Here is a 12,965-nt window from a genome sequence, read left to right on the forward strand (position 1 = left end):
ATAGGACCAATCAGGAAATACTCCCTGTTATTGGCAGTTTAAAGTAGGTGAATTCTGCCCCCTCTGCATAACTTGTAGAAATATGAGGATTGATTTTTACCTGGGATGAATATCACAATTGTTTTTCTTTTATTCTGTATTGATTTGTCTATTATTGAGTAATTCACAAATCCTCAATCCCTTAGGTTAGAACTTGTCTAGTTGGTCTGTAGGTCCAATGAACCGTTGGATATTTGTGGGATCTATTGCTCTTGGCTGTGTTGGGAGGATCCAAATGCTAAATTAAGTTGAATATTAAAAGAACCTTAGAGCTCACAAGAGTAAAATTATAAACTACACTTTAAGACAAGTTGCCCCAAATGAGGGACAACCCTTATACAATCAAGCTTATTTTTCCCTGGTATCCAGATGATGGCTCTTTCCTTTTTATGTTTTGTGACTATTACAGTGTGATGAGGGGTGGCATTGTTAAGGGATTATGTATGGTGAAAGGACAGGGTTTTTTTGTTGTTGTTGTTTTGGTGTCTGTTTTTACTAAAATGCCCATTTTGGTAGCACAGTTGGATTGCCATGTTTTCTGATTCCTGTGAAATCCCAAAGCAATCACTTAAACCTGGAAATCAGATTAGGTTCGGTCTTATATTATTATCTCCAGGACAATAAAAGCTCAAAGATATTTAAAAATTATAGCTTTCCCTCCAGGATAAAATCATTTCTCTTCTACCACTCTAAGATTCTGTTACCTTGTGACTGGGTCTCTGGGAAAGTCAAGTTGCCTAGAAACAAAAGCTTGAATCCACCATGCTCTCTTTACCACAAACCAAATACTTTTCTTTCTTTTTTCCACACAAAAAGGAAATGGTAAATGTGTGATACGACAGAGGTGTAATCTGATGCTATGGTGGTAATTGTTTTTAACATACATATAAGCCAAATGCTTTTCTAAAAGGCTCTTCTTAATTGGAAGAATTGAAGGACAATCTCATAGTGAGAGTTGAGACACCAAGCATTCAGGCCACCGGCAGGATGTTATGTTGGATGGATCTTAAAATACCCTCATACTGTGGCCCAATTAGAGAAACAAAGGGGTAGTAATTTGCTTGGACACAGAGTCTGGGTTTCTGATAATTATCTGACTTGAGCAATCTCTGTGCTTCAGGAGAGTAGCCTTCTTCACTTCCTATCCCTTTTTGGGGCCATAGACCTGACATCCACGGCCCTAAGTACACCTCCTTATTTTCCTTCCAGTTTCTGCCATCTGCTCATCCCCCATCCCATCCTGCACCTGGCAGCAGCTGACAGAGAGGGGATGTCAGACTCACTAACCTGGACCCCACTCTTCTAAATAATATAGATGGGATTGTGCCTGGGCCTCAAGTTACTCACCCTGCTCGTTGTTGCAGCCCTCTCTGCCTGTCCACATTCTGAAGGAGCCCAAGATAACTCTGCAACTAAGATGTTACCTTTATAGCACTGGCTGGATGCCTTAGTGAGTTGCTGCTCCCCAGGGATGTCTGAGCTACAGGTCACAAAGGAGGCTCTGTGCTTATGTTTTTCTGAGCAATGGGAATGTGTGGGCTATGTGTGTTGCCAAGGAGAGTTATAAGGAAATCAGAGATATAATTTAAAAAATCTACATTTTTTAATTACTTGTGACAATGATAATTTTAGCATCCATTCTCTTCTTTTTAGACTCTTACAAGAACTTCCAAAACATTTTCTTTGCACTCTTTTTCTCCTGCACTTTCACCTTTTCAAAATAATAAACAAAGTTAAGGTGGTGCAACATTTTACAATTTGATAGCCTTTCCATAGCTGACTTTTATTATTATTATTTATATATATTTTTTGTTGATTTCAGAGCAGGAGAGAGAGAGAGAGAGAGAGAGAGAGAGAGAGAGAGAGAGAGAGAGAAATCAATGATGAGTGAGGATCATTGATTGGCTGCCTCCTGCACAACCCCAACTGGGGATTCAACCATGACTTTCTGGTTCATAGGTTGCCATGCAACCACTGAGCCATACCGTGCGGACCATGGCTGACTTTTAAACAAAGAACAAAGGACAAATATTTCAATGAGTTCTGAAAGATCCAAGAAATCTCACCCTTCCCATCTTCCTTAGCTCATTTCCTGTTCTTCCTCCAAGACTAACACAAATTCTGAGCCACATAAGCCTACTCACCTTTATGCAAGTAAACCAAATAATAGCATACTTCTTCTTGGTGTTTTTCTTTTAAATTGTTTCCCTTTATTAGGTATGGCTTCCCCTTGCCCATCATTTCTGCATGACTTACTCCTCCTTACCTTTCACCTCCTTCTTACCTGATTCCTTTCTGTTTTCCTCTAAGCAAAGCAGTAAACCCTCTTTGAGGTTCCTCCAGCACTTAGTGTGTACCTATCGGGCCCTATTACATGTGGTTTTAGTTGTGTATTTACAAACCTCTATCCTCAAAAGAAGAAGAGAGATCATGCACATTTCATTTTAATATATCTAATAATGAGCATAGATTCTTACACAAGTAAACACTGAATAAAATAGCGGAAATTAATGAGTGCAGAAAAGAATCAAGACTGTTCTTCACCCGTCAGTCTAAAGGTTTCCATTTGCCTGCCATACTCCTGATTATGTATCTGGGTCAAGGCTCAAAACAAGGACTTTCTGGACGTAAGATATGACTGATTGGCCATGTTTTCCTCAGGCTCCATGGCTAATTCCTGGTTTCATCAGCCTTGACACTTCTCCCTCAGCACTCTGAGCATGGCCTCCCTGATGGGCTTGGATTTGACACTGTAGATGATGGGGTTAAGTACAGGGGGCACGACCAGGTACACATAGGCAACCAGGGCATGTACAATTTGAGGCAGGTGCCTTCCAAAACGATGGATCATGGACATGGTGATGACTGGGATGAAGAAGACAAAGACAGCAAGGATGTGTGAGACACAGGTGTTGAGGGCCCGGATGCGCTCCCGGGGAGAGGCCAGCCCAAGGACTGTGCGCAAGATGAGAGAGTAGGATAGGATGATGAGCAGGGAGTCTATGCCCCCAGTGGACACAACCACATAAAATCCATAGCAGATGTTGATGGTGATATCAGCACAGGCTCTTCTCATTACATCAGGATGAAAACAGAATGAGTGGGATAAGAGGATCTTGTTAGGGCAGAAGTTCAAACGTTTAAGCAGGAATGGCACTGGGAAGAGAGATAGCATAGCACGGGCCACAACGGCCAGTCCAATTCTGATGATGACGTTGTTTGTGAGGACAGCTGCATAGCGCAGGGGGTTGGAGATGGCCACAAAGCGGTCAAATGACATGGCCAGGAGCACCGAGGACTCCACCACAGAGAAGGAGTGGAGGAAGAACATCTGCGCCAGGCAGGCATTGAAGGCGATGAGACGATGGTCAAACCAGAGCACGGCCAGGGTGGTGGGCATTGTGGACAAGGTGAGACCCACATCAGTGAGGGCCAGCATGGACAGGAAGTAGTACATGGGCTGGTGCAGGCTGGGAGTCCTCCTCACAGCCAGGAGGATGAGGCAGTTTCCAGTGAGGGCCACAGTGTACATGCAGGAGAAGGGAATGGAGATCCAGCCATGAGCCGCCTCCAGCCCTGGGATGCCAATCAGCAGGAAGGAAGCTGGCTGGAAGAAGGAGATGTTGACATAGGATTGGGAAGAGAGCATCGTTGGAAGGCAGAAGAGGTCTCCAGAAAGCTGTGACCTCCTCAATCTGGGCAGAGAAACGACACTGACAGTGCACCTGTCAGGAAAACATTTGTTTATACTGTATAGGCTTTTAAATGAATTATTTACTATTTCTCAGTTCTTACTTTGCATTATGAGTAAGATACATTAGCGAATATGTCTTCAAAACAAATACAGAATGTAGGGTATAGTTTAACTTCTTCATGATTACCAGAAAATGAATGACTGAAATGGATTTAGAATTTAGTTGTTTCTAAGTGTAAGTTTTATACTTTACCATGCAGAGTCTTCATTAAATAAAGTGATATTTATTAATATACTTTAATATATATAGTACTTTCTAAATGATCATCAACACCATCATCATCATCATCATCATCATCGTCGTCGTCATAGTCTTTGTCTTGGTCATTACTTTTATTTTATTCATGCTGCATTGTGCAGTATTTCTAAGTGCTTTCACATAGTTTTTCATTGTTGTCTTACAATGAAAGAGAAGGGAAATATTTTAGCTAATGTGAAAGGAGAGAAATTATGTACCCCACGATAGGGTGATAGCTTTCCCTTGGACCAGTTTATTAGAACTTCAGATCTTTTTGTGTTTGAGGGGATGAGTACAAACCCTGGACATTCTCTTTTAATCAAGTCCCAGTAATGATAAAGTCCCAGGATGAAAATGAGAATAAGTACTAGGTAAGTTTTGGTAAAGGAAGAGACAGCTGATTTTCACTAGGTCACTGAGGACACTTAAATATATGGGTTCAGCCCTCGTTGGGTAGCTCAGTTGGTTAGAGCATCATTCTGATACACCAAGGTTTGATTCCCTGTAAGGACTCATAGAAGTAGCAACCAATTAGTGCATAAATATGTGAAACAACAGATCACTGTCCTCCCTACCCCCGCCCTCGTAGTGGCTCTCTCTTTCTCAAATCAATAAATACAAATTTAAAAAATATGCTGTCTAAATATGCCTTGCCCAGAGAATATCAGGCAGAGTCACTGGATGCCAGTGTAACCCAGGCTACACATTACTTTTTTAGGAATCACCCCTCACTCCATTTATATAGCATTCCCCACAACCTTTACAATACCAGCCAAATGCTTTGTTCAGCCCCTTCCCACACTCAGTTGAGGCCTTGATTTGCCCTTGAATGTGCATCCCTGTAAATACTCAGCACTGACATCTGCTCTAGCTGGAGGTCCACAGCTGCAGGGCCAAGGACCCAAAATTAGAATTTCTACAGACACCAACTGAAAACATGAATCAAAGACAAATGCAGGCACCTATAGTGTTCAGTGGGGTCTGTTCTAATTTTAGTGTTTGATGCTGGGCAAATACATTTATTAATTTATCAATCATTGAATATATCTTATATTCCAGATATTAGATTTCTAATTTTTGGTTGTTTGTTTGAAAATTCAGAATCAGAATTAAGGTCTATTTGGCTTAATCACTTTGAAGTCTTACACTGCCTGTATTGGCCATGACAGTACTAGATGCTGGAGATCTGTAAAGTGGGAGCTGGCTGGACCAGATGATCTGAATGAGCTTGTCCTCTTCTCATGTTCCATGGTGACATGATTTGGGGCCCTTCAAATAAAACCCCTTCCTTTTTCTCTAAAAATCTCCTGTTTACCCCTCCGTCATAGTGAGCTTTTGAGTTCTTCCTACAGAGCCAGTCATCGTGCTATTCATCTTCTCATTTTTACTATTTATTTGTACTAATCCAAATCACATTTCTTCAGAAACCTCATTAAATCTCATTTTTTCCATTTTGATGATTTCATAATTTCTGTCCTCTTTTTTTTTCAGTTACTATCAATGAATGAACAAGAAAATGAAGAGCTGAATGAAAACTCCCTACTCTTTAATCTAGCTCCCTTCCATCCCAACCCGTAGTACAGCATCTCTTAGATGCATATGTGTGTTCATAATTTATACTATGTTGTTTGTATATAGTAAAGACCACTGACTCCTTCAGATTAATACAAGTGATATTTATTTTTAACCAATCTTATTTGGGTTTTCATAAGACCAATTATGAAATACTCCCTGTTATTGGTAGTTTAAATCAGAATAGCAGGTGAATTCTGCCCCCTCTATATAACTTACAGAAATATGAGGATTGATTTTTACCTGGGATGAGTATCACAATTGTTTTTCTTTTATTCTGTATTGATTTATCTATTATTGAGTAATTCACAAATCCTCAATCCCTTAGGTTAGAACTTATCTATAGGTCCAATGAACCGTTGGATATTTGTGGGATCTATTGCTCTTGGCTGTGTTGGAAGGATCCAAATGCTAAATTAAGCTGAATATTACAAGAACCTTAGAGCTCACAAGAGTAAAATTATAAACTACAATTTAAGACAAGTTGCCCCAAATGAGGGACAACCCTTATACAATCAAGCTTATTTTTCCCTGGTATCCAGATGATGGCTCTTTCCTTTTTATGTTTTGTGACTATTACAGTGTTATGAGGTGCCTGGCATTGGGAAGGGTTTCTTTGTGATAAAAAGACAGGTTTTTTTTGGTGTGTGGGTTTACTAAAATGCCCATTTTGGTAGCACAGTTGGATTGCCATGTTTTCTGATTCCTGTGAAATCCCAAAGGATTCACTTAAACCTGAAAATCAGATTAGGTTTGGCCTTATATTATTATGTCCAGGACAATAAAAGGTCAAAGATATTTAAAAATTGTAGGTTTCCTCCAGGAATGAAATCATTTCCATTTTCCTACTCTATGATTCTGTTACCTTGTGAGTGGGTGTGTCTGGGAAAGTTAAGATACCTAGAAACAGTCATGCTCTCTTTACTCCAAGCCAATTACTTTTCTTTTTTCACAAATCAGAAATAGTAAATATGTAATATGATGGAGGTACTATCTAATGCTATATTGTGGCAGTTATTTTTAAAATACATATAAGCCAAATGCTTTTCTAAAAGGCTCTTCTTAATTGGAAGAATTAAAGAACAATCTCATAGTGAGAGTTGAGAAACCAAGCATTCAGGCCACCGGCAGGATGTTATGTTGGATGGATCTTAAAATACCCTCATACTGTGGCCCCAATTAGAGAAACAAAGGGGTAGTAATTTGCTTGGACACAGAGTCTGTGTTTCTGATAATTATCTGACTGGAGAAATCTCTGTGCTTCAGGAGAGTAGCCTTCTTCACTTCCTATCCCTTTTCGGGGCCATAGACCTGACATCTATGGCCCTAAATAGACCTCCTTACCTTTCTTCCAGCTTCTGCCATCTGCTCATCCACCACCACATTGGCTCCTGCACCTGGCAGCAGCTGGGAGAAGCTGACAGAGAGGGGATGTCAGACTCACTAACCAGGCCCCCTTCTTCTAAATAATATAGATGGGATTGTGCCTGGGCCTCAAGTTACTCACCCTGCTTGTTGTCGTAGGCCTCTCTGCCTGTCCACATTCTGAAGGAGCCCAAGAAAACTCTGCAACTAAGATGTTACCTTTATAGCACTGGCTGGATGCCTTAGTGAGTTGCTGCTCCCCAGGGATGTCTGAGCTACAGGTCACAAAGGAGGCTCTGTGCTTATGTTTTTCTGAGCAATGGGAATGTGTGGGCTATGTGTGTTGCCAAGGAGAGTTATAAGGAAATACAGATATAATTTAAAAAAATGTACATTTTTTCCATTACTAGTGACACTCATAATTTTAGCTTCCATTGTCTTTTTTTTCTCTACTCTTACAAAACAACTCCCAAAATGTTTTCCTTGCATTCTTTTTCTCTTCCACTTTTACCTTTTTCAATGCAATATACACAGTTAAACTGGTGCAACATTTTACAATGTGATAGCATTTCCATGCCTGGCTTCTATATATATTTTAAATCCTTACACAAGAATATTTTTCTATTGATTTTTAGAGTGTGGATGAGAGAGGGAAAGATAAAAACACATTGATTGGTTGCCTCTTGAATGTGGCCTGACCAGGGCTGGGGCAGGGGAGGAGCCTGCAACTGAGGTAGGTGCCCTTGTTGGAATTGAACCTGTGTCCCTTAGATTCACAGGCTGATGGTCTATCCATTGAGTCAAACCTGCTAGGGCGCCATGCCTGACTTATAAACAAAGAACAAAGGACAAATGTTTCAATCAGGTCTGAAAGACCCAAGAAGTCTCACCACTGCCCATCATCCTTAGCTCATCTTCTGTTCTTCCTCCAAGACTCACACAAATTTTGAGCCATATATGTCTATTCACCTTTATGCAAGCAAACCAAATAGTTCCACACCTCAGTTTCCCCCCCTTTACTAGGTGTGCCTTCCTTTTACCCACCTTTTCTGCCTGACTAACTGCTCCTCACCTTTCAGCCTCCTTCTTACCTGTTTCCTTTCTGATTTAGTCTCAACAAGGCAGTTAACCCTCTTTGAGAGTCCTCCAGCACTTAGTGTGTACCTATTGCTGCCTCATTCCACTTGGTTTTAGTTGTGTATTTACAAGCCTCTGTCCTCCAAAGAAGGGGAGAGATCGTGCACAGTTCATTTTAATATATCTAGTAATGAGCACAGATTCTTACACAAGTAAACACTGAATAAAATAGCTGAAATTAATGCGTGAAGAAAAGAATCAAGACTGTTCTTCACCCATCAGTCTAAGGGTGTCCATTTGCCTGCCATACTCCTGATTATGTATCTAGGTCAAGGCTCTAAACAAGGGTTTTCTGGACGTAAGATATGACTGTTTGGCTATGTTTTCCTCAGACTCTATGGCTAATTCCTGGTTTCATCAGCCTTGCCCCTTCTCCCTCAGCACTCTGAGCATGGCCTCCCTGATGGGCTTGGATTTGACACTGTAGATGATGGGGTTAAGTACAGGGGGCACGACCAGGTACACATAGGCAATAAGAGCATGCACAATTTGAGGCAGGTGCCTTCCAAAGCGGTGGATCATGGATACACCTATGACTGGGATGTAGAAAACCAGAACAGCTAAGATATGAGAAACACAAGTGTTGAGGGCCCGAATGCGTTCTTTGGGAGCAGCCAGACCAATCACTGTATGAAGAATCAGGGTATAAGATAGCACAATAAGCAGGGAGTCTACACCCACCGTGGACAGAACTACATACAGTCCATAAAGGATGTTCACAGTAATGTCATCACAGGCCTTTTTCATGACATCTGCATGGAAACAGAATGAATGGGACAGGAGCATCTTGCCAGGGCAAAAGTTCAGTCGCTTCAGTAAGAAGGGTACTGGGAATAGGGACACAGTGGCTCTAGCCACAATGGCCAGTCCAATTCTGATGATGACGTTGTTTGTGAGGACAGCTGCATAGCGCAGGGGGTTGGAGATGGCCACAAAGCGGTCAAATGACATGGCCAGGAGCACCGAGGACTCCACCACAGAGAAGGAGTGGAGGAAGAACATCTGCGCCAGGCAGGCATTGAAGGCGATGAGCCGATGGTCAAACCAGAGCACGGCCAGGGTGGTGGGCATTGTGGACAAGGTGAGACCCACATCAGTGAGGGCCAGCATGGACAGGAAGTAGTACATGGGCTGGTGCAGGCTGGGAGTCCTCCTCACAGCCAGGAGGATGAGGCAGTTTCCAGTGAGGGCCACAGTGTACATGCAGGAGAAGGGAATGGAGATCCAGCCATGAGCGGCCTCCAGCCCTGGGATGCCAATCATCAGGAAGGAAGCTGGCTGGAAGAAGGAGATGTTGACATAGGATTGGGAAGAGAGCATCGTTGGAAGGCAGAAGAGGTCTCCAGAAAGATGGGACCTCTTCAATCTGGGCACAGAAAAGACATGTACAGGGCACCTGTCATTAGGAAAACATTTAGTTATGCTGTATAGGCTTTTAAATGAATTTTTTCCCATTTCTCACTTCTTACTTTGTATTATGAATAGTTATAAAAATATGCATACATTAGTGAATATGTCCTCAAAACAAATACAAAATGTGGGGGGTAGTTTAACTTCTTCATGATTACCAGAAAATAAGTGACTGAAATGGATTTAGAATTCAGTTGTTTCTAAATGTAATTTCTATGCTATTTTCACCTTACCATGCAGAGTCTTCACTAAATAAAGTGATGTTTATTAATATACTTTAATATATATATATATATATATATATATATATATATAGTACTCTCTCAATAATCATTAACACCATCATCATTATCATCATCATCATCATCATCGTCATCATCGTCATAGTCTTTGTCTTGGTCGTTACTGTTATTTTATTAAGGCTGCATTGTGCAGTATTTCTAAGTGCTTTCACATAGTTTCCTCACTGTTGTCTTACAATAACCTTGCTGATAGAGAAGGGAAATATTTTAGCTAATGTGAAAGGAGAGAAATTATGTAGCCCACCATAGGGTGAGAGCTTTCCCTTGGACCAGTTTATTAGAACTTCAGATCTTTTTGTGTTTGAGGGGTCTGAGTACAAATCCTAGGACATTCTCTTTTAGTCAAGTCCCAGTAATGATGAAGTCCCAGGATGAAAATGAGAATAAGTACTAGGTAAGTTTGGGTAAGTGAGGAGACAGTTGATTTTCCCCCAGGTCACTGAGGACACTTAAATATATGGGTTCAGCCCTAGCTGGGTAGCTTAGTTGGTTAGAGCATCATTCTGATACACCAAGGTTTGATTCCCTGTAAGGACTCATAGAAGCAGCAACCAATTAGTGCATAAATACGTGAAACAGCAAATCACTGTCCCCCCATCCCCTTCTCATAGTGACTCTCTCTTTCTCAAATCAATAAATACAAACTTGCTGGAACCAGTTTGGCTCAGTGGATAGAGCGTTGGCCTGCGGAGTGAAGGGTCCCAGTTTTGATTCCGGTCAAGGGCATGTGCCTAGGTTGCGGACACATCCCCAGTGGGGGATGTGCAGGAGGCAGCTGATCGATGTTTCTCTCTCATCGATGTTTCTAACTCTCTATCTCTCTCCCTTCCTCTCTGTAAAAAATCAATAAAATATATTTAAAAAATAAATACAAACTGAAAAAATATGCTGTCTAAATATGCCTTGCCCAGAGCATATCAGCCAGAGTCACTGGATGCCAGTGTAACCCAGGCTACACAGTGCTTTTTGAGGAATCAACCCCTCATTCCAGTTATGTAGCATTCCCCACAACATTTACAATACCAGCGAAATGCTTTGTTCAGCCCCTTCCCACACCCATCTTGAGGCCTTGACTTGCCCTTGAATGTGCATCCCTGTAAATACTCAGCACTGACATCTGCTCTAGCTGGAGGTCCACAGCTGCAGGGCCAAGAACCAAATGTTAGAATTTCTACAGACACCAACTGAAACACATGAATCAAAGACATAAATGTAGGCACCTATAGTGTTCAGTGGGGTCTGTTCTAATTTTAGTGTTTGATGCTGGGCAAATACATGTATTAATTTATCAATCATTGAATATCTCTCATGTTCCAGATATTAGATTTCTAATTTTTGGTTATTGTTTGAAAATTCAAAATCAGAATTAAGGTCTATTTGGCTTAAATACTCTGAAGTCTTACACTGCCTGTATTGGCCATGACAGTGCTAGATGCTGGAGATCTGTAAAGTGGGAGCTGGTTGGACCAGATGATCTGAATGAGCTTGTTCTCATCTCTTGTTCCATGGTGACATGATTTGGGGCCCTTCAAATAAAACCCCTTCCTTTTTCTCTAAAAATCTCCTGTTTACCCCTCCGTCATAGTGAGCTTTTGAGTTCTTCCTACAGAGCCAGTCATTGCGCTATTCATCTTCTCATTTTTACTATTTATTTTTACTAATCCAAGTCACATTTCTTCAGAAACGTCATTAAATCTCATTTTTTTTCCATTTTGATGATTTCATAATTACTTTTCTTTTTTTTTTCAGTTACTATGAATGAGTGAAAAAGACAATGAAGAGCCGAATGAAAACTCCCTACTCTTTAATCTAGTTCCCTTCCATCCCAACTCATAGTACAGCATCTCTTAGATGCATATGTTTGTTCTTAATTTATATTATGTTGTTTGTATATAGTAAAAACCAGTGGCTCCTTCAGATTAATACAATAGATATTATTTTTATCCAACCTTATTTGCATTTTCATAGGATAAATCCAAGAAATGCTCCCTGATATTCATAGTTTGAATCAGAATAGCAGGTGAATTTTGCCCTCTCTATATAACTTGCAGAAATATGAGGATTAATTTTTACCTGGATAAATATCACAATTCTTTTACTTTTATCCTGTATTGATTTATCTATTTTTGAGTAATTCAGAAATCCTCAATCCCTTAGGTTAGAACTTTTCTAGTTGGTCTGTAGGTCTGATGAACTGTTAGATAGTTGTGTGATCTATTGCTCTTGGTTGTGTTGGAAGGATCCACATGTTAAGTTAAGCTGAATATTACAAGAACCTTAAAGCTCACAAGGTTGAAATTATAGAGCACCATTTAAGACATGTTGCCAAAAATTAGAGACAACTCTTATACAATCAAGCTAATTTTTCCCTTGTATCCAGATGGTGGCTCTTTTTATGTTTTGTGACTATTACAGTGTTATGAGGGGTGGCATTGGGAAGGGATTCTTTGTGATAAAAAGACAGGTTTTTTTTGGTGTGTGTTTCTACTAAAATGCCCATTTTGGTAGCATAAATAATTGCCATGTTTTCTGATTCCTATGAATTCCCAAAGCAGTCACTTAAACTTGGAAATCAGGTTAGGTTTGGCCTTATATTATTATCTCTAGGACACCAAAAGGTCAAAGATATTTAAAAAATGTAGGTCTCCCCAAGGAATGAAATCATTTCTATTGTATTACTCTAAGACTCTGTTACCTTATGACCAGGTGTGTCTGGGAATGTCAAGTTGCCTAGAAACAGTCATGCTCTCTTTACCCCAAGCCAAGTACTTTTCTTTTTTCACAAATCAGAAATGGTAAATATGTAATATGATGGAGGCAGTATCTAATGCTCTATGGTGGTAATTATTTTTAATATACATACAAGCCAAATGCTTTTCTAAGAGGCTCTTTGTAATTGGAAGAATTGAAGGACAATCTCATAGTGAAGGTTGAGACACCAAGCATTCAGGTCACTGGCTGATGCTATATTGGATGGGATCTTAAGATACCCTCATACTGTGGCCTCAATTAGAGAAACAAAAGGGTCGTAATTTACTCGGACACAGAGTCTGTGTTTCTGATAATTATCTGACTGGAGCAATCTCAGTGCTTCAGGAGAGTAGCCTTCTTCACTTCCTATCCCTTTTTGGGGCCATAGACCTGACAT

At 40.5% G+C, this 12,965-nt stretch overlaps 2 protein-coding genes across 2 annotated transcripts; both read right to left on the minus strand.

Moving 5' to 3' along the window:
• Positions 1 to 2,725: 2,725 nt before the first annotated feature.
• LOC132242093 (olfactory receptor 51I2-like) lies at positions 2,726 to 3,688 on the minus strand. The gene has a single exon (XM_059711009.1). It carries the CDS (start codon positions 3,686 to 3,688, stop codon positions 2,726 to 2,728), a length of 963 nt encoding a protein of 320 aa, XP_059566992.1.
• A 4,774-nt stretch (positions 3,689 to 8,462) lies between these two features.
• On the minus strand, positions 8,463 to 9,425 carry LOC132242094 (olfactory receptor 51I2-like). Its single transcript, XM_059711010.1, has one exon. It carries the CDS (start codon positions 9,423 to 9,425, stop codon positions 8,463 to 8,465), a length of 963 nt encoding a protein of 320 aa, XP_059566993.1.
• Positions 9,426 to 12,965: the final 3,540 nt, after the last annotated feature.

The sequence above is a fragment of the Myotis daubentonii genome, chromosome 9 (genome assembly GCF_963259705.1).
Source record: "Myotis daubentonii chromosome 9, mMyoDau2.1, whole genome shotgun sequence".
Lineage (NCBI taxonomy): Eukaryota > Metazoa > Chordata > Mammalia > Chiroptera > Vespertilionidae > Myotis > Myotis daubentonii.